The sequence below is a fragment of the Pipra filicauda genome, unplaced genomic scaffold (genome assembly GCF_003945595.2).
Source record: "Pipra filicauda isolate LSUMZ 115617 unplaced genomic scaffold, ASM394559v2 scaffold139_size1960392_pilon, whole genome shotgun sequence".
In the NCBI taxonomy this organism is placed as follows: domain Eukaryota; kingdom Metazoa; phylum Chordata; class Aves; order Passeriformes; family Pipridae; genus Pipra; species Pipra filicauda.
This window is the reverse complement of record NW_024103873.1, coordinates 1733528-1760879: the sequence shown is the minus strand read 5'-3', so window position 1 is coordinate 1760879 and position 27352 is coordinate 1733528. Positions and strand designations below refer to the sequence as shown.

Sequence of the window (27352 nt, the reverse complement as noted above, 5' to 3'; positions counted from 1 at the left end):
ACAAGTTGCTTCAGACCTTCAGCCCTTCTGGAAACCATTTCCATTCCTTTTCTGAAGAGAGAGAGGCAAGACCTCTGAGGCCTCATCTCCTCAAAGAGCTTCTTCATTTTGTTATCCCTTAATGTTCTGACTGAGGAAAACCAGTTTACACATAAAATCATTAATCTTAATATCTCCCCAATAGCCTGTGATTGTTCTAACCTCTGCCATGAAGGGAAGAAACTGCTGTCAAGGAATGAAAAGCCAAATAAATCCTCCCCAGTCCATCCCGGAGATGAAGTCTGGAAAAGCTCCAGCCTCTCAATCAGCACATCCACGGCCCTGATTTACTCCAACTACTCTGAGCTAAACAGATTTCTTATCATTTTATTTGAGAAGGTATCTGACTGATGGATGGGGGGCAGGAGCTGATGTTATTGATGATCCCAAGCTCTGCTGAAGAGCTCCCTCTTCATCCAGAGCCTTCCAACACAAGAGCTCAGTGGGGAGGAAAAGAGGAGTCAAACTGCCATCAGGGAGCAAAGCTGCATCTTCTTAGGAAAAAAGTGACAGCTGAATCCAATTTAATTTGGATTAAATATGGCCAGGCCGTGCTCTGGGCCGTGCTCTGCAGCAGAACCAATCAATACTGCCCCGGGTTGGGTGATGATCCCAAACTGGTCAATACCCAAGGAAAACAATCTCATTGTTTATCTGCCAGTGAATATCCAACCAGGAGGGGGTTTCTGCCTGAACCACTGGCCATTCAGGAGCAATGTGGGTCCCAGTGAGACAAAAGAGTTTCCCGTAGCTCGTGCTGGAAGAGCAGAAACTGTATCTGCAAACAGCACAATTCTCCCACGGTCCAGTAAATGCCACATGCCTTAGAGATGGGATCACAAGGAGAACTGAACGCTGCCACTGGTTCCAGTCTTTAGGCAGAGCACGAGGGCAGGAAGACACCTTGCTGTGACTGAGGGAGGATAAAGAGCACTTGCACTGCTGGCTTGGGCTGGCACAGGCAGGGCTGGGGCGACAAATGAAACCCCAAAAAGCTCCGGAGCTACCAAAACCGTGTGTACTCATCCCGTGGTCCTGGAATGGATATTAGAACATACAAATGTGAAGGAGGAGGCAATACTAATGACATCAGAGAAGCAGAAGGAGCCCAACTGCTGTCACCAGTCACTCCCAAGTGCTCATGGAATTCCTGCCCTCCACGTGCTGCCCAAACCCCTCCGTTCCCAAAACTCTCGCTGACCACTAGAACAGACAGGATGCTGGATGGATCAGGAGCCAGCTCTCCCACAGCAAACCATTTGTTCCCATCATCTCTGAAGTGTTTTGGAAATGCAGAGCACTGCATTTGTCTGGGAAGCCCTGACAGAACTATTTCCAGGGGCTCCATAACGTTTTAGGAAGACATCCACTGACATTACCCACATATCTTCCATAACATTTCTTTCCTTTTCAAATGTCTCTCCAGAGGATAAAAAATGACCTTTGTCACAGCCTTTTTCTCAGCTACAAAGGTCTCTACTCCCAGCTAAATCCATGCAGGAGGAAAGCCCCTCTCCCTCTGGATACAATCCTGGTTGTTGTCTCCAGTCCACTGCCTGGTTTTATTCCATGTGATCATATTCCCTGCAGAGTTTGAGGAGGCTGAGGCAGATTCCTGCTCAGAGCACTCTTACCTGCATATCTGGGAAGAGTGAGGAGGAGCAGGACATGCCTGAAGTTTATGGGACACAAAGAGCAGGACACAGGAACAGGGATGATACACATCTGGATTCTTTATACATTTATACAGAGCTATATCTCAGCACTGTATACACACACTGTATAATTGCACTACACATAGAACATACATCATCAAACACTCCAGAACTCACAAATATATTGCTGCAATCTTCCTGCTCAATATTTTTGTCAGACTTTCTATTATGTAACATCTCAAAATCAGAAAAAGAACTACACATTATATATTGAGTTGGCATTTTAAAAAAGAGCTGGAATGTATAAATATCATCAAGCTTCAGTGCCCCAGGTACAAAATGACTTTTTGGGGAAAAAAAAATCCATTGCAATTACACAAGAAAATAGGGAATAAAAAGGAGCCAATGCTGGAAGGGGGACACACAGACAGGATCCCACTTAACTGGAAATCCCATCACAATTAACATTTCCTGGGGACAAAGAACCAGTAAACTCTTGGCTGGAATATGCCAGAGAGTTCCCTTAAACCACTTACAAGACATTTAACTACACATAAATAGAAAATATGTATATGTCCATACACGGATAAGTAAAAAAACCCTGGAGATTAATAAAAAACGTACAAAAATTCCTGCTGGGACCAGTATTGGGAATCTCACGCTTACAGACAGGGCTTGGCAGAGCTGCACAGTGCTGGGAACAGCCTAAATTGGGCTTTATAGACACGCTCTGCCTGCAGGGTTGTTCAGGTATGACACAGGACACCGTGGCTGTGACGGATCTCCAAGGAGAATTTCCTCGACAGATTTGCAATCTGCTGGATTTCTTGGGTTTATGGAAGTCAGCCAAACACTCAGCCTGCCTGGCCCCCAAAATCCCAGCCCTGATCCAAGGGCACCCCGTGCCTAAGGAGCCAGAGCTGTGACGTGTGGAGCTGGTGGCTGTCACAGCCACATCCGGCATGGATCAGCCCCTGCCATTTCCAAGGAAATGTCATTTTGGAGATGCAGAAAAAACATTCCCTCGAGGCTGGGTTAGTGCCAGCACAGCCAGCACTGCCTGGAATGGCATTTCAGAGAACACGGAATCCCAGAAGGGTTTGGGCTGGAAGGGACCTTAAAGATCACCCAGTCCCACCCCTGCCACGGGCAGGGACACCTTCCACTAGAAGGTTCCACTTCCACCTTCCACTAAAAGGTTCCACTTCCACCCTCCAGTTGTCCCCAGATCTGCAGCCAAAGCAAAGCAAAGGACTGTATCCAATGTGTTGGAGCAGATCCACTCAGATCTCCTCCACTCTCATTCCCACAGCATCCCCTTCTGTGGCACCTCTTTACATTCTCTTCTCATTGACAAGGGAAAAATCATCCTGCCTTTGGCTGCTACAATTATTAATGCTACAAGAAAGTGAATTAAACATGTATCAGATGACAAATAACTCCTAATTCAGTAACTGCAACCAGACAGGAGGAGAACAAGCAACCTGGCCCAGTGGAAGGTGTCCCTGCCCCTGGCAGGGCGTGGGACTGGATGGGCTTTAAGGTCCCTTCCAGCCCAAACCATGCCGGGACTCTCAGTCTCACATGAACACAGCTGGGAGAAAGGAGGTGACTGAATGTTCAGTGCAGTCCAGTGACAGCCAGGATATCCCACACTGTCCTGGATCCCAGCTCCATGTGCCCACAGAGGGTGGGTCTTGCAGTGACCAAGGCTCCCACTCTCTTGAACTGCTCCACATCCCAACCTCTTAAATCTTTATGTTTTCAATCCCATTTCTGATGATGTGCAATGCTCCCACTCAGATATCAGCTTTCATTCTGCCTGCACTCCAGGCTGTCACAGGCATGAACACCCAAAATTAGCATGCAACCAGGAGCACATTTAAATGTATCCCAGATTGATATGGGAACCTCTGACAAACGTCTGTCAGCTCCCACAGGAGGAGGACAGGACCCAAAATCCGTGTGCTTTGGCATCTTGCCTTTCTACAGGTTATAGGTCACTTCAAGACAGAAACAGTCATTACCTTTTCAACATAAAACAATATAAAAGTTCCTAAGTGGTTCCAATACATCCAATTATCCACCCCCTGGCATCCCCTCCTGGGCAGAGCCTCAGTAACAAGTATTGGCTGTCATTAGAGCCATCACTGCACCCGAGCAGTGACACTGTCAGGAACAGCTCAACAAAACACTCGCTGCTTTTTCATGGTGAACCACCTTGATTTTCTCTATAAATCAGATAAAAAGTATAAAGGCTGGGAGCACTAATTAGCAAAAGCAGTTGCTGTGTGTCTCCACTCAGTAGGAGGAAAGCTGGGGAGGAAAGCAAACAGCCCTTGCTGTAGGAGCTCAGGGAGGATTTTTACCCTCTATCCCGTTTCCCGTGGCACTGGGCCAGCCCAGCTGACAGCAGGTTGTCATTCCTGCTCTGTGGAATGGGAGATAAAAGCTTTCCTCTGTGCCATGAGGAAAGCAGGTACAAACAGACACAAACAACCCAGGATGGGAGAGCAGGGCCCTGCAAGGTGGGGCTGCCTCTGCTCCCACCACGCGGGTCCTGCAGGGACCCTCAGTGCCACAGCCACGATCCTGCAAGAAATCATGGAATGGTTTGGGCTGGAAGGGACCTTAAAGCCCATCCAGCCCCACCTGCTGCCATGGGCAGGGACACCTTCCACTAGCCCAGGTTGCTCCAAGCCCTGTCCAACCTGGCCTGGGACATTGCAGGGATAACTGGAGCTGATGGAAGTCACACCGGGATCTGAGCCCAAGGCTCAGGGACAGCACCTTCAGTGAGAACACAGCAACAGCCAAGGCCACTCAGCCCACTGTTCCCAGGAGAAAAAACACATATTCAACCTCTTTTAGTGTTTCTAAGCTTTCAAACAGAAAAGAAGGGGCAAAGAATCTTCCAGGTGCATCCAGCACCCAGCCCTGGATTTGGGAGCCCAGGGGGTCCCAGCTCTGCTGCCACTGCCAAGGGCTGACAAGAATTCCTCCATCTTTTCCATGGGCTACAGAGTGCCCCCCTGGATCTGTGTGGGCAGGACAGATGGGAGGATGAAGGTTCCTTTGCTCCCCACTGGTGTTCCCGTGGAGGGTGGGACCCCACAGCACTCCCCAGTCGGCAGGGGAACGCATAAGGGCTCAGTGTAATGCACTGAACACAGAGATATGGAAACAATTCCTTCTGGACGTGATTTTCCATGGCTGGGGGGGGCTTGGGATTCTTTTCTGAGTGCAGAGAAAGAAAAACCAGGGTGCAATTTGCAGCTCCCTCCCTGAGCTGCTCTTGGGACAGCACAGTAAAACCCTGCTGCTCTCTGCAGTCACACCTTCAATCTCCCCTCAATCACTTCTGGATATCTAAATGAAACTTTCTATTGAATATAAATGGGAAATAGTACTTACTTAGCTCAAATATGTATTTTTCTTTAATCTTGGGAGCGGGGGTTGATAGGAGAAAAATGCTTTCAGGACAACAAGAATGGATAAGGTGGAATCCTGCAAACTGAGCTCTGCGAAACTGTCTCCAGACTTCAAACCGCTCAAATTACTAACGAGCTTCAAACACAACCAGGAGAAGAAAACTGCACCGACCTTCCCTAATTGCTGTAAATAAGCAGGTAAGAGCCAGGCACTTACTGCTGCTGGGATGAGCCACAGAAGGGCACAAACACAGAGGCACCTTCACCAGGATCATTTGTTCATCTGTCTCCAGCTAAATACGGCTCAGTCTATTGCAGCTCATGAGGAATATAAAACATACACTGTGGAATATAAAATATCCACTGTGCTCAGCACCACCAAGTCAAGGCTGCTTCTGGTGTATATTTAATTTCCTAATTTCACGTGCTTTTCTCTGTAGGAACCCACTGTCAGATTCTCCTTTGCACAGTTCTGACCTCAAAGCTCACAAAGACCAGCTGAGCACTGAGACACCAAACCTCTCCAGGCACTTCCACAAGACATGGATCGCAGTCACAGCCTGACCTTCAGTGGGACAACCTTTGTACGAGCCTGCTTTGAAAACAGCACAGCCAAATGCCATTAGCTGCTGCTTTGGAGCTGCTCTGAGTGCAGGGAACACGCAGTTGTTGGATTTGTGGAACTGCAGTTGACTGGAGGAGCAGCAGGCCCAGGGAATTCTCTCCCTCCAGGCACTAATTATCAGTGTCTCACTGTCCTCCTCCACTCTTTACATTCCCTGACGTTTCATCTCTTCTCTTGACTGGGAGCAACCACCCCATAAATAGATTTTTTTTTTGGCAGTAATTGGGAATAAAAGTGACTGGCATGGATTGTAATCATTTGGAAAATTTAGCCTCCAACTGTAGAGCTTTTGTATCCTGATAGACTCCCTTGCTGCCTCTAAAGGTTATCGTGCATTTAATGAGTCTTTGTAGCTTTAAGGTAAGTGAAAATAAATAATAAAAATAAAAATAAAATAAAATAAATTAAAAAAAACAAAAACAAAAACAAAAAAACAAAACCAAACAAAAAAAAAAACAAAAACAAAAACAAAAAAAAAAAACAACCAAAACCACCAAAATAAAATTAAAAAAAAAATTAACACAAACTTCATAACAGAGTAGCAAGATTTTGGCCAAGAGATGCTGGTTTATGGGCCAGGATTCCAGAGCCTGTATGACTCCTACAGAGATGATCCAAGTGTTTAAGGGAGCAGGACAACCCACACACTCTGTATTTTAAGGTCCACTGTATTATTGTCTTGGGACTAGAACAGGATTATCTCCTTTTCAAGCCTGGTTTTAGAAGGAGTGATGAATAATCTTTCAAAAATGGGATTTTTTGTAAATTCTTTTTTAAAAAAAAGATAAATATAACAGGAAAACCTATCAGGATTTCAATATTTCACCTTCCCCATCTGCACCAGTTATCCTGTACATTGCTCTTCATGAAACAAAAGGATTTACAGATATTATTTCCTTAGAGAAGCAATAATCCAAGCAGGAAAAATTGTGCAAATCCCATCATATGTTGGCCTCAATTTTTCCAGATGTTTTAAAGCCAGGAGTAATCTCTCAGAAGTCATCCAGACCTGTCCCAGGAGACAAACAGCCCTTTGGAACTGGGGGCTTAATAAATATATTCATAAATACACACTATTACATACCATTCCTGAAAGGCCTCGATCCACCACGGGATGAAGGATCACAGTTTGGAGCTTGGTGCTTTTCCTTGACCTGAAGAAGAGGGAAATCTTCCCACATCTCACCTGTTGTGGAAGGAAAACAAAGGTTTTACAGCTCACAACCTACAGAAACAGCTGCCACAACACAGGTTTTAGAGCTCACAGTGTGGGACACGGGAAAATAAACCCCAAATGCTCGAGCATTTAATATTTCACTTATTTATTTCAAAGATATAGCCTAGATATATTTTTAGTAAAATTTCTAGAAGTCACAATACACCCCCCTCCCATTTTTGATTATCACAATGCACAGCTTCACTGCTGTGTCAGATTCCTGCAACATTTAACATTCAAATTAATAACAAATTCTGGCTATTCATCCGTTCTGTGGAGCCACACTGAGACATGATATTTCTTGCAGGTTGTATTTTGTGGGAAAAAAAATACCAACAACTATTCCTAAACACATTCTTTTGAATAATTAGTTCACTGACATTCCTGTGCTAAAGCAAATACGATTAGGAATTTATAGAAGTTGCACAAAGAGTAAGAAGAGTTCAGAAAAGCCCAGGGTGGGATAAATCAAGCCCACCCTTTCCTGAAAATCACTGAAAGGGAGGTATAATGCTATGGCCAGGAATGATCCTTCAGCCAGGCTGAGCAGGAACCCTGGCAGATACCAGGCCACCCTTTTCTCAAATGTTTAATGCTCTAGCCCTGTATAAAACCTGTGCTTTGGTTTGGAGAGATGCTGGGACGGCTGGTTTTGTGACTCTGCTGGAATCCAGAATAAAGCATCTCCAGGTTACAGATACATCCAACACCCCCTCTGTCCCCCTGCTCCCATCTGCCCATTGGCAAAGGCTGATAATTCCCCTCTCCTTCAGCCTCCAAATTCCTCAGTATTTCAGATCCTTCCCCACTGTCTCACCCCCAGAGACACGACCTTGCCCCACAGTGCTGTCACTTCCCTCATGTTTGCTTTCATCGCTCCATTTGCACGTCCTGATCCTGTCACAGCATTGTTCCTGCAGCCAAGGAATGTGTGAGCTCGGGAACACACGTGGAACAGGCTTGGAAATAACACTTGTCAGTCCTGTGAGGAGCAGCTGAGGGAGCTGGGGGGGCTCAGCCTGGAGAAAAGGAGGCTCAGGGGGGACCTTCTGGCTCTGCAACCCCCTGACAGGAGGGGGGAGCCAGGGGGGGTCGGGCTCTGCTCCCAGGGAACAAGGGAGGTTTGGAGTCCCCAGCCCTGGAGGTGTCCCAGGAAGGCCTGGCCGTGGCACTGAGTGCTCTGGGCTGGGGGACAAGGTGGGATCCATGGGCTGGGAGGGCTTTTCCAACCTCAGTGATCCTGGGATTCCATTCTATGATTCCCAGTAAGAGCTGGGAGTGGGTGTGACACCAGTGAGTGCTGATCCAGCTCTCAGTGCCAGGGACACCTCTGGAAGATGTGGCACAATTCAGGGATTTTTACAATAGATTTATGACTCCTCTTTAGCTCATGACCTTGCAGGATCAGGACTTGGAGACATCTGCTTGCAGATCAAGTGAGATCAAGGGAGAATTATGCTCAAAGCACTTGACTTTTAGTGATTAAAGGCCTACAGGAAAAAGAAGGCACAGAACTCAGTGTTCACTCGCTGGCTTCTGGAGTTTGGGCCTTAGCAAAACCACCTTCATTAACCACGGGGCCTCCTAACGAAGGAGCAGCAGCCTTTGGTTTGTCCACTGGATCTGAGCCTTAAGGAAACAACTGATTGGAAATCTGCTGAAAACACTAGAAATTCCCACAGGGAATTATTTTAGTCTGAACCCTCCTACAAATAATTCAGTATAATTGACAAGAATCCCATTAAAACACTGGACTCATCCTAGACTTTTAGTTGGAATTTAAAGTAAGAATTTCAGCTGATCTGCTGCAGTCGATACCAAAGTCACTCCCAATACCCAGCAAACACAGAATAAAAGAAAAGGCAGATGAAAACAAGCAGCCTGAGCTCAGTGGAGTGTGAAACTAAGCAGTGAAATGTTTACCACTGCCATAGTTTGTGCTCTCAGGTTTTCTGCCTTGCCCATGAGCAAACCCAGGAACGGCAGAAAGTCAATCATCACGCCCAGGTCCAGCATTCCCAGCAGTTCACATGGCAGGGTTTGCACTCTGCTGGTTGTAATGAAGCTTTAACGCTGGGAACATCTGGCCATCATTAAAATGAAAGGCCAGAGAAGGGGCTGTGGAGATTTAATCCCACTCATTAGGACAGGGATACCCCAGACGACACAACGGCTTCATTTTTGTCTTTGACTTCAGAGCTCCTTCAGGATTTTTTTCATCTTTTTACTTTTCCTTGAAACAAGGGGGTGAATCTAACCCTGGCAAACAAACAGCCCTTGATGCCCAGCATCCCCAGGGACTACAGATAGCTCCTTGGGGGAATGTGAGCAGCTAATGACTCACCATTCCTGGGGTGCAGAGCAGTTAATTAACAAAACTCAAGGTTTTTACAGAAGTTGTTTCTTTGCTCAAGTTAATGGTGCACAATATTACCCCGGATCCTGCATACCAGCCCTGTGGACAAAGCTCTGAATTCCCTGCTGATCTCCTCCCATCTCAACACAGCAACCAATTCCACTGATAAAATGCATCCTTTCCACTTTTTAGCTCTTGGTTGCTCTTCCATCCTCTCTGATTTTACACAAAACACTCACTCATTTACCATTCCTCTGCTGGGTCCAACACCAACATTTCTATCTTTTAATAATGCATATTTATAACAGGAGTTGTAAATGTATTTTATAATACTCACTGTGTTTACACATACAGAAAATAAACCAGGGAATACAACACATATTTTCATTAAAACATCCTTGGGACCAACCTCAAATCTCAGTTCTATTTTATCTGTTTAAGTTGCTTTGTTTGATGATGTAGAAATACATTTACCACTGACCAATTTCCACATGAATCATTTCAATGTAACATTTAAAAGAAAGTTAATTGAAGGGCATCAGTTTTTTCTATCCACTCCCCCTTTTCTGAATAATTTGAAGGACCTCCACTGTCTATCAGCATGGGGGAAAATAAGACAATTTTGTTAAAGCTGATAAAATTAGCAGGAGATAAGTAAAGGTTAAATGTCAGGATGGAGACTGGAGGCTTAATCTTTGTCCACCAGCAGAGCAGCAAAAAAGAAAGGAAAACAGGTATATTTAATCAAAAAGGGGACAAAAAAGAATTTGGCATCAAAAATATTCTTGCAAATTAAAATAGATTGAGATCTTGATCGAAGACTTTGGAGATTCCAGTTAATTATGATGCCTCAGAGATCAGACTGTTTTGCAATGGGTTAAACCAACGAGATGAAGCAAAATCAGTTATTTTGGAAAAAGCCAAACTGTGCCATGTGAACTGGTGTGTGCAGAGAGGAGCCAACAACCAGAGCTGGGCTCCTGTGCTGCTGGAAGGGAAAGGTCCCCTGAGCAGCCAGTAAATCCCAGAATTCCAGGGTGGTTGGGTTGGAAGGGGCCTTAAAGCCCATCCAGTCCCACTCCCTGCCAGGGAGAGACATCTTCCACTACCCCAGGTTGCTCCAAGCCCTGTCCAACCTGGCCTGGAATCAAACTTCAGCATCACCCTAAGAAAGGGCAGATGAACCAGGCTGGAAATACAGTTGTTTTGAGTGGCATCTTCCACACAGAGAAACCTGCAAGTGTTTTAGATTCTCACAGTACAGTTAATTTATAGCATAAAGAAAGCAGCTGAAACGTAAAGCAAAAGAATCATTTCTCGTGATAAGATCCCGAGTGAAACACAGTTAACAAAGTTGAGAGACAGAAGGCAACTGAGATCAGAGAGAAAGAGCTCTTGAATAAGCAGACAGAAAATGTTAGAAGAAAAGGATCCAAGAGTGTGCCATTTGTAAATGCCCACAAGTGGGATGTGAGTTCTCCCGTTGCCTCTCCCTGTGACGGTAACAGTGGGTGCTGGAGAGGCTGCACAGGCTCACTGCTACAGTGGCTGCTTTTATCTCCCAGAGAAGGCACCAAGATCTTATCACAGGCGTTTCACACTTCCATAATTCCAGGATTATCTGCACCAGCAGCCACTCAGCCCCTCTCTGGTGCTCCCTGGGGGCCCCTGGAATCATTTCCCAGCACATTAATAAACACTTGTTGTCTGCACAGCAGCACCAGGGCTCAGCTCAGGGCCAGGTGGGGGCATCTGTGTGGGACTCCCCTCACTGACCCCACTCAATCTAACCATTAATTCTTTATTTATCAGCTAAGAAATGTCAGAGGCTGAAGCAGAGGTTGCAGAAGCCCAAACCAGCAGCACCTGCAGCAAGAATAACCTGGCAGAGCTCAGTAAGGAAAGAACCAGTGGGTTCCTTTTTAATCCATTCCACAGCACTGGAGTGGAGAACTTGTCAAGTTTCATTAAGAATTACCAGAAACATAAGTATGGACAGAGCTTAATGTGCCATTATAAACTGACTAAAGTTTTCAAGGAGTAAAAAAATCTTTCAATTCAAGTGTTTCCCTTCCACCAATGTACCTTTTTTGGACCAGTGCAGTGTACCAGCACTGCCTGGCCAATACTGGGTTAAGACATGAGAACACCCTACCAATCCATATTTTTATATTCAACAAGTCATTCACGTGTATAAATTGTATATAAAAATACACAAAGAAATTCCCGTGTCATCAGCTTGTATTTTATATTCCTCCAAAAGGGAAGGTTTTTACAGAATTTCCAGCCCAGGGAAGTGCTAGAATCCCAGGACAGCTGTCTGTCCTATCTGTTTCACACTCCACGTAAATAGTATTTTATTTGGATACCATATGCTTCAACCTCTCTGTCTGCCACCTTCAGATTTCACTCTCTGAGCTGCAGAAAATAACATGCTAACTAGCAAGAAGCGTGGTGGTAAAACCATGTCAGAATTCTCTCCCTGGAGTAGAGTGATGCTGGATTAAAAGCACACCTCAAAGAGCCTTCGTTTTACAGCCTGTAAACCAAACCCTCCCCTCACAGGGGGAACACATTAAGCCTCATTACACTGATGTCCTTCAAAGCAAAAGAGCTCTAAATGCAGGCTGAAAAATACACACTCATTACCGATGCTCTGCTTTCCGTGGCAGCACAGGGCTGGGGGGGTTATGGGAAACTTTATCACCTGGGAGCTCATCCTCTAACGCTGAAGGTGGAATAGGCTGAATTTGTCCAAACTCTTGAGTTCAAAAATAGAAGGCAGTGTGTTTGCTTCATTAAATGAACCACATCAGGAGCAAAGCAGGTGTGTTCCCAAACAATGACACTGAGTTTGAAGTAATTCATCTGCAGCACTGGAAAGCCCATCACTCTCCACACCTCACCTCAGATCCCTCCCTAGGACACATGGTAGGGCACCAGGGGACAAAACAAAAAGCTCTGGGGAACCCCAACACAAGAAAGATGTTGATCTGCTGGAGCGAGTCCAGAGGAGGCCACGGAGATCTCCGAGGGCTGGAGCCAGGCTGGGAGAGCTGGGGGGGTTCCCCTGGAGAAGAGAAGGCTCCAGGGAGAGCTGAGAGTCCCTTCCAGGGCCTAAAGGGGCTCCAGGAGAGCTGGAGAGGGACTGGGGACAAGGGATGGAGGGACAGGACAAGGAGAAATGGCCTTCAACTGAAGGAAGGGAGGTTTAGATACATCACTGCCTTCAGAACAGGTGACCACAGCTCAGGGACAGTCCCCAGAGCAGCACCAGCTCTACCAGGGTCCTGCAGCAAGGACAGATCTGGCAGTTTAAATTTCTGTGTAACTGGGAAAACACAACTACACTTAGCACTGCCTCTCTCAGCAACACAGAAATCTCTCCACACAAAGATAACTTCTCTCAAAAGCTTTATCAGCAGAAAAAGGAGTCACCTCGTGTGCAGCCCTCTTATAACCTTATCTGCCTCTGGAAGCACAGATTAGGGGATGCCTGTCCTACACCACAGCCCCCATCACAGCAGCCGTGTGTGTGCAGGACTGGGGATCCCTGGACTGGCACTGCCCCACCTTGCCCCAGAACAGAGGGTGAGCCTGGCCAGTAACTCCCATTCGCTGGAGGGTCAAGCTCTGCCCCAGCTCGGGCTGCTGTCCCAGGTCTGCAGCCACCACCAGCATCAGTCCCACCCAGGAACCCTCCACTCATGGTGCTCCTTCTGTAACAGCTCCTGGCACAAAGGCACTGAGGCCACAAGGCTGTTGACTCCATCCCTGGAATTAGCAGGAGTTTGGTCCAGGTTGCACCTCCAGAAATAGTTCCTGAAGCTCAGGCAGTTCCAGGTTGTTTGGCAGTGGATCAGCCAGCACTGCTGTGGAGAGCAAGGACTGGGTGATGGATGAGTTAAGTGGCCAGGGAAGGAGCTGAAGCACCACACTGGTTTGTGTCAGGACTCACTGGGAATGGGCAGCTCCACCTGGGAAACCACGGGATGGGCTCAGCCCACGTGGGAGCACCCCCAGCTCCAGGGCTCCCAGCACAGGAGGGGTCCTGCTCCTGTCCTTTGAGGACACCCTTGGGAACTCTCCTGAGACCTGTGGGGAATCCTGAACTCCTCTGCACTGATGCATTTGTTCTATAAATACAGAGGAACCCTCAGCCTTCCAGGCTGTCTGGAATTTGTCGTCCACACAAGTAATTCCCCCAGCCTGGGATATGAATAGCTTCTCCTTCATATCATCCCCTGAAAATGAGAAAGACTCTCTTTTTAAATTATTCATAACATTATTATCATCAAAAATCAAAGTGCCATCTAATGAAATAACATTTTTAAGGTCTGATTGCAGTGAAAGCAGAATGCCATGGTTTGTAAAACACCTGCCTCCCTTAGCCCTGCTGAGTTACCAGAGAAATGAGCCTGAAATCAAGCCTGGAGCTCAGGAGAAAACTCCTGTCTGATACACAAATCAATACCTGATTTAATTGTGGTTTATTGCAGCTTTTGCTTCAGTCTGGGGTCAGGAAAGACCCTGAGAGCATCCTATTTGCTATTTTCCCAAGCTGCATTCCCTCAATGGTTTTTAATTCCACCCTTCAAGCTCCCTCCAGCTGCAGGGCACAGGGAGGTGGATGGAGCAGGGAATGAGAGCAATTCCTTGAAAAGTTTGTCCTCCAAAATTTGCTGCTGAAGGTGCCAAAAACCCACGATGGAAAGGGCAGAGATAAAATCTTTAACATGTAGAAGTGTCTGTGCCGTGGAGGGGGCTCTGACACCCAGCCATGGTGGTCCTCGAGCACAGCCCATGGATCTGGACCGTCCCAGGACAGGGGGCACAGGGAGCTCCTGGGGAGGGTCCAGCAGAGGCTGCAGAGACGATGGAGGGATGGGAGCATCCCTGGGAGCAGGAAAGGCTGAGGGAGCCTCCAGAGCAGACACTGAGAGGGCACCTCAAGAAGTGCCACTTGGACATGAGGAAGAACTTCCCTGTGCAGGGACCAGGCACTGACCAGAGACCTGAGAGGGTGTGGAGTCTGCTCCCTGAGGATATTCCAGAGCCATCTGGACACAATCCTGCACCATGTGCTCTGGGATGGCCCTGCTGAAACAGGGAGGTGGCACCAGATGAGCCACTGTGGTCCCATCCCGTGGTTCTGTGATTACTGTAAGTTTAAGGAAAAAGCAGACTAGAAAATGCAGTATTTCATCACTACTACACTAATAATGTTTTTTTGCTTTTTTAAACTTCCTTTATTCAACAAGCTCTGAGACTGATCAAACATTGTTTCAGGGCTGGGCAATCATTTTTCTCAGGGACCAATAACAGACCCATTTCCACGGACACGATCCTGGCTGATGTCCAGAGCTACGTGCCCTAATCCCAGTGGATAAATCCTCATGCAGTATGTATGGACCCTCTCCATCCCCCAGCTCTTTCCTGAGAATTCCTGGGCTCAAGGCAGAAATCCAGGTTCATGCTCTCCAGCTAATCCCTGCCTTCTCCTCTGTCTTTTTAACCTCCCTGTGATATCAATACACAGAGCTGAGGGCTCTGTTTTGACCTGGACTCTGGAAAACAGCTCCAGTTCAACTGGAATCAGGCAGGATTTGAAACCAGAGCTGAACCCGTTGTTTGGAAATGAGCTGCTGATTTTTACTCTCCACTGGTGTCTAAGGAGACACTCAATTTTTAGAGTATTTACTTAAAGTTTTTTTAAAGAAGATGAAATGAATTTTGTCTTGGAGGTTGGAAATGTGCTTCAGAGCTCGATTGAAGGAATTAATGGAAAACCATGGTTTAGCTTGAGGTTCTGCATTTATCCAGCCATCTCTTGCCCAAATTTTGAAGGCACAGAGCCGAAATGGACCCTCACCCCTCTCTGTCACTCTCTGCTGGTCTCATTTGTTCTGTGAAGAACCTGTAGACAGGCATTTATTTTCCAGATGCACAAAAAGAAAGAGTTTAGAAATTAAGTAATGATGTGAGAAGATCCCAAATATATGAAAAAAAGGCACCTGCAGAATTGTGTGGCAAGATAAATCTCCCCAGGAATGTTTGTTATTTCTAAGTAATTTGTTATTTCTAATTTTGCTGGAAGCAAAATTACTGCTTTGTGCAAACAACAGAGGGTTTGTTTAGTAAACTGAAAGCAAAATAGACAAAGTTGCCTCAGTTGGGTGTCTGTGAAGGTTCACCTGAGCCCTCTGTGAATCCCACACAGGAACATCACCTTTCACTGCACAGCCAGGAGAACAGGGGCTGGGGTCCCACCAAAACCCATCTCCTTGAGCACAACTGAAGATCCAGCCCCAAGGCACAAAAATTGCCTTTTGCACCTTATTTCTTGTTTAATGGCCATAAAAAAAATCCCTCTGTATTTCAAGAAGCATTTTCCTCCATTAAGCACTAGTGGTAAATTCCCCACGCTCAGAAAAATGCCACTGAAAGATCAGTTTTACAGCTGGAGTTGAAAGAAGGATGAAGAACAATCCCTGTATTCAAGGCATTTCTGCAGAACGTGGAGCTGGATAGAGTGAATCCCCAAATTCAAAGGATTATGAGAACTACCCAAAGAAACCCCCAGTTCAGGATGTTCAGGCACTCCATGGACTTGAGTGCACAGACCTTGCTCACCCCACCCCTCACCACAGCCCTGGGAGAGGCTCAGCTCCCAGTGCTGCACAAAATACACCCATTAAAACCACCACGGGCTCCTGGGGACAACTGGAAAGGCAGGAAAGGAACAGAGAGAACCCTGTTGGCTGCTGGGTTTGGTTTTCCCCTCTGCTGACACCTGCCTGGCTCCAGATACCTTCCAATCCCTCATTTTCTGAGGAAATCTGGACCTAGAATCTCATTTTGCACCTTCTTCTATGCTCATCAAGCACTACAGATAAATCAAATATATCCCCTTTTCCTGGCAATATGACAAGGTAAATCCATCTGGAATCTGATTATTGTTCCAAGGTGTATTGTTCCAATATAAATCATCTAAAACTACAACACATAAAATAATAATCCATGGTATTGCTCATACTTGCCTTGCTCCATTTCCAACTGCCTTGGTGAGTAAGTCAAGGGTTTGATAAATCCTTCCCATGATCCCCCTGAATTTACAGCCCAGCAGGGATCAACAGACTGACATCTCTGGAGGGATTCTGTCCATCACTGTTGGGATGATGGGAAGAGTACAGTGACATCCATGTCATGGTTTTCCTGTACACAGCCCCCTCAGAACCTCTCCTGCCCTCTCAGTCCTTGTGCTGAGCCCAGGGAAGCTCCTGCTCTTGCTGGATCTGGGATGCCCCATCCTGCTCCCCAGCAGCCTCCCTGCAGGGCTCCCATTCCATGGAATGACTGGCACAGCAGGGTCCCTGCACAGGTATGGGATAAAGGAAACATCTTCTAACAAGGCACTGTCAGCCTGGTGACAAATTCCAGAGTTTGAAGCATTAGTAAAGTCCCAGAGCTGACAACAGAGAGGAAAACACGGGTTGTTGGAAGAGATGGAGTGAGAGAAATGCATCCAATGAGCATTAACCATCCATCCTGGGATGTCACCAAATCACTCATATTTGTGCCAGTATGAGATGAATCACAGAAAATACCAACAAAGCAAAATGTTGCTGAAGAGCCACGTTCCTGGTCCTGGTTTCCACCTTGGCAGCTCAGCTGAAGGAGCCTTAAACAGGGGGTAGGTATAGAGAGCACCTCGTGTTCCTTCTGGCTTTGTTTGCTGGTTACACACTCCCCAAATTGTGACTGCAATATGTTTAACCACTCTTTCAGTGCAGAAATGTTTCCTAATATCTGTTAAATATTTCCCTCTAACTAAAACAGCCTCACTGAAGGTGTGTGATAAGGAAGCCTAACTAAGAGAACTCACTGGTGCAAGTTATTGCAATATTGGGAGGGAAACCTTCCCCTTTTAGCACGGGGCTTGGTGGCAAGAAACTAAAATTATATTCTTGGCTCTTTGAGATGTCTTCCCAAAGCTCTTCCCATTCTTCTGCTCCAGTTTCTCCCCTGTGAGGGAAGGGGACACCCCCTTGCCCAGCTGAGCCCCAGCCTGCTGCAGCAGCACTGTGGGCACAGCTGTGGGGCGGAGGAGGTGGCAGGACCAGCAGCACATCCCACAAACCTGAGAATTCCCAGGGAAAGCTGCTCTGGCTGTTTTCTTTCAGGGCATTTGAGTAAGTTTCCAGCCCAGGTACCACCCTGCACCTCAGCACTGACCATAAACACAGCCCAGCTGGGCCTGACCCAGGGTGGCACCACAGCAGGTCCTGCAGGGAATGGGGATGGAAACTCAGCCTGGAGATCACTGACTTCTCCCTGAAAGGTTACAGTCTCCAATTGCCTCAGACAAATGAACTGAAGAGACAATTAAGTGACACAGAGCCAGCTGACCCGTGGTTAGTGGGGTTTCTGAAGCATCCCCAGCCTTGCTGTGATACTCCTTCACACACCACCTCATCTAAGACTTATTTCCAATGAACAGAAGGTTTTAGTGCTGCACTCGACAGACATGAAGTGTTTTAATAGTTCCTGAGCTCCTCAGTTGTGGTTACAATCTGCTGCCATATTAATCTCACCCCATAATTAGCCGCCTGGGGAAAACATGTTATTATTCAGAGGACCAAGGTGCAAGGAAAAATAGCTCCAGAGGCACCAAACTCCTGATTTATCTCCCTTTCAACACACAAGGTGAAGCAAGGCACGTCCCTTGCTCCATTATACCCTTGGACAATTTTGCTCTGCTCGTGGCAAAGTGCAGAACTGAAAGATGAACGAAAATAGTCCTGCAGAAAATCAAAACTACTTATTTCTGATACAAGAGAACAGCATGAAAACCCTGCACTTAAAGAGCTCCACCAGCGAGCTCTAAAGAGGCTGCGAGGTGCTCTACAATATTTATGAGTGCAAGATATATACTATAGATTAATTCATAAATTCTCCATACATAATTTATAGCCTATTTACAGAGTAAAACAGTCATCACACAGCAACCACCACAAACGCATTCACTTAAACTTAAGGGCATCTGTAATGCCTGCTCAGAAATCAGAGCCCACAATAAACCAGTCACAGGCAATGACAAGGTGGCTAAAAGGCACAGGAAGAGAAAGGAAATGCATTTTTAAGGCAGCTGATGTGCTATAAATTTTTAATGCTCTATAAAATCTTTCATTTAGTTATATTTATATAGTATTAAGTACATTGTTCCAGTTCAGAGTAAGAAATTAGTCTTAACTCGAGTTTTACAGAGCACTTAGTTGTTCTTGCCCACGTTTTATCCTCACACTCACACAGCTCCACATTGTGGCTCAAGGAATTTGTACCAAGGGAGCACAACCTCTTCATTTCCTCAAAAATCCCAGAATGGCCTGGGTTGACAGGGACCTTAAAGCCCACCCAGTGCCACCCCCTGCCATGGGCAGGGACACCTTCCACTAGCCCAGGTTGCTCCAAGCCCTGTCCAACCTGGCCTTGGACACTCCCAGGGATGGGGCAGCCACAGCTTCTCTGGGCAACCTGTGCCAGGGCCTCCCCACCCTCACAGGGAACAATTTATCCCCAATATCCCATGCAAACCTTCTCTCTTTTTTTAGGTATCACAGGCAATAAATTTGGTTGCAGAAGTCTGACCACACACAGGTTTGAGGCACAATTCACACTTCTGGTATAACTTTAGACCCCAGTAACACACTCAGGTGTGTTGAAGTGAAAGCAGGATTTGCTGCTCTAACAGCAAGGAAGCAGCTCCTGTGACTCCTGCAGTTCTCACGCTGGAGGGAGACAGAATTCCCTGACTCCAGCTCCAGGCATCTCTGCTGCAGAGCAATTAAAACCATCAGCCCTTTGGTTCCACCCCTCCACTGTTTCCCCATGAATTGGCTGGGAGATCAAAGCCCTAAATGCTATGCTATCTATTTATTTACTGAATACATTCTAAAGTTCCAGCACGGGGGTAGGGAACATCTCTTAAGGAATGTGCATCATGTGCTCCCTCCTTGTGTAATGAAAGGAGAGAAATACTGAAGGATCTTGTTAGCAGACAGCTTGTTCCCCATTAGGAAAAGAAAAGCAGTTTAAAAAGCACTGCTGTTGCTGTGAATCTCAAGGCCCAAGACACACTTTTTGGGTTTGGGGCTGAATTTCTGCACTAAAAGCTGCTGTCTGCCTTGGCACCAAGCCAGCATATCCCATTCCTTAACTGAGCACTATCCCCTCCTGGATGATGGGTTTTGTTCTTTAAACGTCTTCACGGTGTTCCTCTGCATCCAGACAAAGATTTTTTTAATTGCTGTTTAATATTAATGCAGTTTTCTAAATCAGTGAAAAGGCTTTTTTTAAAAATTATTATTTTTTTTTTTAAAAATCAGCTTCAAAGTTGGAGCTATAAATAGGAGTGCTGGAGACAGACATAGCCAGGAGCTATTCCAGGGTGCAGTTTATCCTCTACACAAGATTGTAAATTGCTGAACATCTAAGATGCCCCAATTTTAGTAGATGTTCCTCACAATCTGTCCTGACCCCACACACCCTGGGAGAGCTGCCTTGTCACTGCCTTGACGAGCTCCATCATTTAGGTTTTGTGTTAGGAGGTTGCAGTTAATTAGGAGTCTAAAACTTACTTAACTCAGCTGTATTTCAATCATTTTAGCTGTCACTTGGGCCATGTTTGAGAGCAGATCAACTGCTCCTGGTTCATACAGATTTGCTGGGATCATAAATCTTCCAGCCGGGCATTTTTCTTTCTCCTGGTGACATTTTAATTGCCTTCTGTGGACAAAGCTCATTTTATGTATTTCAGCTTTAACTGCTGATCACTTCCCTGGATTTCTTTAACACAATCATATTAAGCATTAGGTTATTTAAGGGGATTAGTGGGTCTTACCATTGAGAACCACGCTCTCAGTTACAATGGGAATACACTGAGTGGAGAAAGTGGTTGAGCAAGAACTTTGAAACCCATTTTTGAATGTGTTCCCTGAGTGTCTCACACAGCCCCATAGATGGGAGCCCAAGGATTATGTGAAAAACTAAATCTGACACTGCTTAATGTATCAAAAGGACTCGCCTCCACCTCCACAATCTGTAATTATGTGTGATTTGCATTAATCCTTAGAAAGAAATAGAAATCCCTAAAGGAAACAGAAAGAGCAGATTAGGAGCAATATTCTGTTGACAGTGCTGCAAATGATTTATGTCAATTAAGATAATTCCCCTGCTCTCATGAAACCAGCTCTCACTCCATCACTTCAGAAGAGGGGACACCAGCCCAAAGCCACCCAATTCCATTTCCCAGAAAGAACAACCCAGCTTTACATTTATCCAGAGAGAAAAGTCTCTTACACTCTGCAGAGCTTCCAAAGCAAACTGCAAAGCCAGCAACCAGCACCCAGAGCAAAGCCATTTGTCATGAAACCCTCGAGATGCTGCTGAGATAAAGCCCTAAACTGGGGCCTGAACTGCTCCACATTCCCCCTGCTCTGGTCCTGGACCATGGGCACCACAGGAGGCACAAACTGCACTGGCTGAGAGAGGGAGGCTCAGAGACATGCTGAGACATCCTTATTCCAACAGGAACGTCTTCAGGAATATTGCTGGCAGTTGCTGAATCATTTTGCAAGTGAAGGCAGCAAAGCCCTCGTCAAACCCCCTGTGTTGTTCCTGCAAGGAAGCCTCGTGAAACCCTCAGGTCTCCTCTGCCAATTCCTGGGGGGGCCTCTGGAGACAAGAAATTTCCCACCTACCAGAGGTTTAATTTGCCCCCAGACACCAGCAGAGCCTAATGCTGATCTACAAAACACATCTGAGGAGAAATAACTGTGCCAGAGGATAAAATCCCGTACCTGGATATGGGAAAAGTTGGGATAACGTCTCCAAAAGCAAGAACAGAGTCACTGGGAAAACACAGATGTTGAATGAAGGGACCAGCGGCCGTGTCACATCCACGGCAGGGAGGTCACTCACAGGTTTGTGAATAGACACAAAGGGTGATGTCATGGCCAGGTTAAATTTCCCCTGGGAATTAGCAGGATTCACCTTTCAAAAGCTGTTTTCACCAGCCACAGAATCCCAGAGCGGTTTGGGTTGGAAGGACCTCAAAGCCCATCCAGTGCCACCCCTGCCATGGGCAGGGACACCTTCCACTGGCCCAGGGTGCTCCAACCCGGCCTTGGACACTTCCAGGGATGGGGCAGCCCCATCCCAGGGAACAAACTGCTCACAGATGAACCTCAGGAGGATTACCTGGGAACGTGGGAAAACTGCTCTGTCATGTTTATCCCCAGAAGAACTAAGAGAAATTCCCAACGAAATGCAAGAATGTCTAACTGGCACACTGTGAGGAGAGGAACATTAATTGCCAACTGTAATATCCTGAATAAATTAGCAGAGCCAACAAGCTGAGCACTGACAGGCATTATCATGTACCTTACAGTGACTTTTTAATTATTCAGAGAGCAAATAAATTATTTTCAAACGTGCATTTTCCTCTGTTTCATGTTGTCCTCGTGGCTTTTAAATACACGTCAACGTTTTTCCCTTTTAAAGTCAAGTCTCCCAAGCACTGGTAATTCAGATTGGGTTTTTTGCCTTCTGTGGAAGCACAGGATGGGAACAGAAACCCTTTTCTCACCTGTGAGATCTGCAAGATTTTAGTCCTATTTGTAAAACCTAAAACCTTCAAGCTTCAACGACACAAACAACACCTTTCCAGAGGAGGAGGAGGTGCCTGCTGATGTCAGTTAAGGCAAAGTGATGGATTTAAAGATGGTATTTAAGTATGGTGGGTTTAAATCTACACAAAGAAGGTGTTAGCCACGTTTAAATACAAATAACCACAGTGTGGCTCGGATCACTTTAATTACTCTTTAAAATGCCCTTTTTTTAACAACCAACACTTTGGCCCCTCAGGACAGGCAGCTTTGTTTCTGTCACAGGTATCTCCACGCTCTGCCCTCCCCTATAATTCACCACCTCATAAATATCTGACTCCAGTTCCCCCTTTTGTTCCCATTCACAGTTTTTACCCAAAGCAAATGTCAGCATGCAAATAAAATTAAAAATGCAATTAGCATTACCAGATATAATGAGATGTTTAATTACCCTTGAAACTGGGCCTTGTGAAGAACCAATAAACTTTAAAGTGCTTTTGTTTCCAGTCAAATCACCCTTAACTGTATCCCTTAGAGCTGCTCTTTCAGATAGTTACTTAATTTAAAAAAAAAACAAAACCAAAAAATCCACAGAGAAACAAAAAGACACCACAGGAAATCCCAAAACACAAACAAAACACCACCCAAAGAAGCCCAAAGCAACTGCACAGACTTTTTGCCCAAATTTACATGATGATTTTTTGTACTGGAGAAAATATCTATATCACTATTACTTTTTTTTTTCTGGACAAAATCAACTCCTAGAAAATTTTGATTAATTTGCAGCTTGATGCATAAAAAGTGAGCTTGTGAAATCACCAGAAGAGGTAAATAAATGATTCATGTGGGTTGGTTTTGCATGAATAAATTATTCGTTCCTTCTTCGTGTTTCATCTGATAGAGGAATGCAAAATTAATGCTATTCTATGCAAATAGAAAGCCTTTTCTAAAATTCTGACCTAATTATAGGTGTTTGCTAAGAAACACACACTTGAGTTTTCAGGGGAAAAATTTCTTGATGCCACATTAGTGTCATGGAAGGAAAGATTCAAACAATAAAATGTGTCATTAGGGGATTATTAATAGAGAGAAATGCATATTATTAATCTTTCTGCCTTCCTAAAGCATTTATTCCTATTGGAGAGGCAATAAATTGGTCCCCAAAATACCCCAATCCCTCCAGCTAATGTTGAACACAGCACATGATGGCAAAGAAATCAGTGCAGATCATGCAAAGATGTGTTTCCCAGCAGATTTTCATTAATGCCAATAAAATGGAAGGCACTGAAATGATCTGGTAGCCAAGGAAACAGCAGCACCTGACAGGTGTTATCCCCCAGCCTCCTCCTCCAGAGGCAGCACATCAGAGCAGTTGGGGCCAATCCTGCAAAAGCTGAAGGCCAAATTAATTGTGAAACCACTGGGCCCCTCATCACCCTGGTGCTGACTTGCAGGGAGCTTTTAATGAGAATTGTTCATCAAAATAATGATGAAAATGCCAAATTATTTCTTTCTAGCCACCACTAGAAACAACAGAAAACATCCTGCCCAGAGCAGCTGTGGCTGCCCCATCCCTGGGAGTGCCCAAGGCCAGGTTGGAGCAACCTGGGATAGGGGAAGGAGTCCCTGCCCATGGCAGGGGTGGCACTGGATGAGCTTTGAGGTCCCTCCCAACCCAACCCAGTCTGTGGTTCTATGATCTCCCTCCGGAGCTGCTCTGACAGAGATGGTTTTTAGGTTTTACAGCTTTCTCTCTAAGTCTAAACCCTAAGAAATTCCACTAACAGGATTTCACCAGAGTAACTGTCCAACAACTTTGGTAAAAATAGCCATGAATCATCCCAAGGATTAGGACAGAAGTAAGAATCACCAAACTAAAAACTATTAACATGTGAATATGAAGATAAAAAAAACATTCCAAACCTAAAGATTACCTTTCATCTTTTACCTGTAAAGTGGAAGGAAACCATACCATGGTGCTGATGAGAAGAGGGGCAGGAGCCAGGACAAGTAAAGAAAATTTGTGCTATCAACCACAGTATTTTCTGCAGTAGCAGTTACAACATACACATCCCTCCCAGAATGCACTTAAAGTGTTATTTTTGATAAACCAGAAGGAATAAAATGCATCCTCCCAGTCTGAGCAGCACCGTATGTTTTAGGTGTGTTCATGCAGTAGCTTTGGCCTATTCCCAGTATTTTCCCCCAAGGCCATCCCACTGCTGTCTCAAACTCCAGCAGCCCCTGTTTGTATCTGTGACAGACAGAGACACTCATTGACTGATTGATCCAATCACTCTGAGGGTTCTGAGGAGTGTTTTGCAACAGAATCACACAAGAAGTTTCCATTAACCAACCTGTCTGCTCGTCCCTGGTTTTTCAGACACAGCCTCTGGATACAGCACACAGCACTGATGATCCCAGCTTCCCAAGGGATTTAACCTACTCTACATATTTAATTTGGACACAGATGCAGTAATTCCTCTGTCAGTGTTTGGCAGTAACTCATCCTCCTCACCAGGGGACTGAGCACCAGCAGTGACTCCTCATGGACAGCTGGCTCTGTGTATCTGCTCTGAAGGGTGCAATCCCATCTTAGGTAGAGAATTTAATTCAAATTAATGGTAAATACTTCTTAGAAAGGTGTGTCCTCAAAGCAAGCAGACATTTCTCAAGCTCCAGTCACTGCTCCTCACCACTGTGACCCTTCACTCAGGAGCATCCTCAGCTCAAGATGTCCCAGACATCCCCCCAGGAGCAAACAGTTCAGTCAGACTGAGTTATATTAGATAAATGTGGCAGATTTTACAAGTGCTGTGGGTGATTAGCAAGCTGGAGGTTAAGCAGCCACAGAACTCCAGGACTTCATTCCAAGCTTGAGTGCCCTCGCTAGAAACCAGTGAGGTACCGACTCCAAACATTGCTGTTTCTGTACACAAAGTGGCTGCTCCAATTCAAAACAGACAATTTAGTGGGTGGATCCGTAATTAAATTATTATGGCTCATATCTAATTAAAACAGATTTCAAGGCACATTTCAAGCTGTGGTTGGATGTCAGTTTGAAGCTGCCTCGCACGGCTTGGCAAGAAGGAGAGCAGAGGGAAACGGCTTCCAAGAGGGAGAAAGGGAGGATCTAAAAATAAACCCGTGGTGAAGTGCCTGCCTCTGGTTTTGAACCCAGCAGTTCACTACTGGCACCATCCCACCCCACCCCACCAATCCCAAACAGGCCTGAGACTCAGAGAGAGGGACAGGAACAACGGGAATGCACAGCCTGGGGCTGGCTCTGGGCTCTGCACAGGAACAAAAGCCTTCCTGAACAGGGGAAAACAGGCTCAGGAGGAATATGGAATTGCAAGCTAGACAAGGCAGGAAGGTACAGCCCATGAGACACACTGCACAGTTTGTTAAGCTGAACATACACATTGGGTTTAGTACTGAATTCAGTGATGACACAAGAGCAGGAGTTCCACAGCCACATTTCACAAACTAAGAGAAGGGGGTTGAAACAACACAGTTTAAAAATGTTTCTTTCCCCCCAACCATTCATTTTCTTCCATTCATCCCATGGGACTTTATTTCTACATAAAAGTTAATGCTAAATAAATCAATGTGTCTTCAGAAGACCTCAGTGTGCTGAACCCACCATGGGACTGAACCCACGAGAGGAACAAGCGAGAGCTGCAAACCCAGCCCTGGCCTTCTCTGGGACCTCCCCCCAGCACACTCCTCCTGCTCACTAATTACTTCACCTCCCTCTTTTCTCTCTCCTTTTCCTTATGTACTTAAACAAATTTCCAATGTAATTGCATGAAGAATCGCCTGGTTCACCTGGAACTAATAAGTGTATGTAACTGCTATTACAAAACTCAAATCAAAGGCACTCAATATTGCCATTGCAAAGTAATTAAGGCAGGAAAACCATCAGCAACTTGAAGGGCTCTTTCATTACAAGGAGAATGCAATTATTTTGCTGCCATCTCCCCTTATTCCATTAGCCTGACACGCAGAGCAGACACACCAAGGAGGCTGATTTCTCTCCGAGCACATTCCCACGCTCCGCTCGCCGGTGGAAATCCTCCTTCATGCACAACTGAGCCACTGATGGCCAACATTCTCTGCACTGTCAGGGCTTAACATCCGGCTCTGGAGCTGAAACCTGAGCTGAGCAGGGACCTGAGACCCTCCAGCTCTCACTGAACAGCAAATCAAAGTCCAAACAGTTCAAAGGGAGCACACCTGGCTTGAGGCGTGGAAAGTGTCCTTGTCCATGGCATAGGGTGGGAACTACGTGAGCTCCGAGGTCCCTCCCAACCCAAACCATTCTGGGATTCTGTGATTTGAGGGAAAAACTCAGATATTATTCCCTTTATCTGATTTTTTACTAAGGGCATGATGTCTTCCCAACAATAAGTGTGCAGCTGCAATAGAGCTGCTCACAGTGGGGACACACTGGAATAATGTAATCCCAGGAATTCTTTCTGAAACCACGTGTTGCCAGGTAGTAAATCACTATTTCTCTTTTTTAACCTAATTCTGAGTATATTTGCAAGACAGTAACGTGTGAAAATGGAATTTGTCATTTCTGGATGTATTTTAGGCTCTTGCCTTGTCACAGCTCCCAAGCCAAGCAGTATCCATTGTATTGATAACCTTCAAAAGAAAATCAGGACATCAGTAACTCAGGAAGCCACCCAAATGTTTCTGTAGGAGCAAGTGAGAACCCAGTGCCGGGCTCTCTGAACAAACAGATGAGCTGCCTTTTAAATGATTCCAAAAGCTGGGATCTCAGGGCTCACGAGCCCGCCCAGAGCAGGCCTTGCACTACAGGCAGGCTCAGGCTGAGGCTCTAACTCCCAAGTGGATGTAGCCTGGTGGCAGTTCCAGACTCTCCTGCATATCCTTGCCTTGCCTGGAGAGGCTCCGTGTCCTTCCCTGGTGCAGCTGAGCATGTGCGTGGAGCTCAACCAACCCTTGGGAAATTCCAAGCTGGAACAGCCCATTTCTGACAGTCATCCCAAGGTTATCTTGACTCTGGTCCTCTCTGAGGCATCCTGGCAGAAAGGGTGGGAATTCCAGGGGCACCAGCACAGGGAGGAGCACACGGCCAAAACGTGGCAGGTGCCAAACCCGAAGCCAGCCATGGAATAACTCCATGCAAAATATCTGCTGGCACACGCCACTGGCAGGCAACCAGCCACAGAGAGCTCGGCTCAACACAGTCAAAGGAGTTTTGTTCTGAGGAAAAGAAGGATTGCAGTATTCCCATCGCCCTCGGAACTGCAATGTGCAGCTGGATTTAATGAAGGGTTAGGACTCGTTCAGACCTGCAGGGAAGGAGGCAAAAGTTTTTAAAGTTCCGCCC

General features: G+C 46.0%; 1 protein-coding gene across 1 annotated transcript in view; it reads right to left on the bottom strand.

The window, feature by feature from the left end:
- LOC120322647 overlaps positions 1-27352 on the bottom strand; it is a 105899-nt gene that overhangs the window by 30593 nt on the left and 47954 nt on the right. The window contains exon 3 of the mRNA XM_039378501.1: positions 6835-6936. Within this exon, the coding sequence (XP_039234435.1) occupies positions 6835-6936 (102 nt within the window). The remainder of the gene's footprint in view (positions 1-6834; positions 6937-27352) is intronic.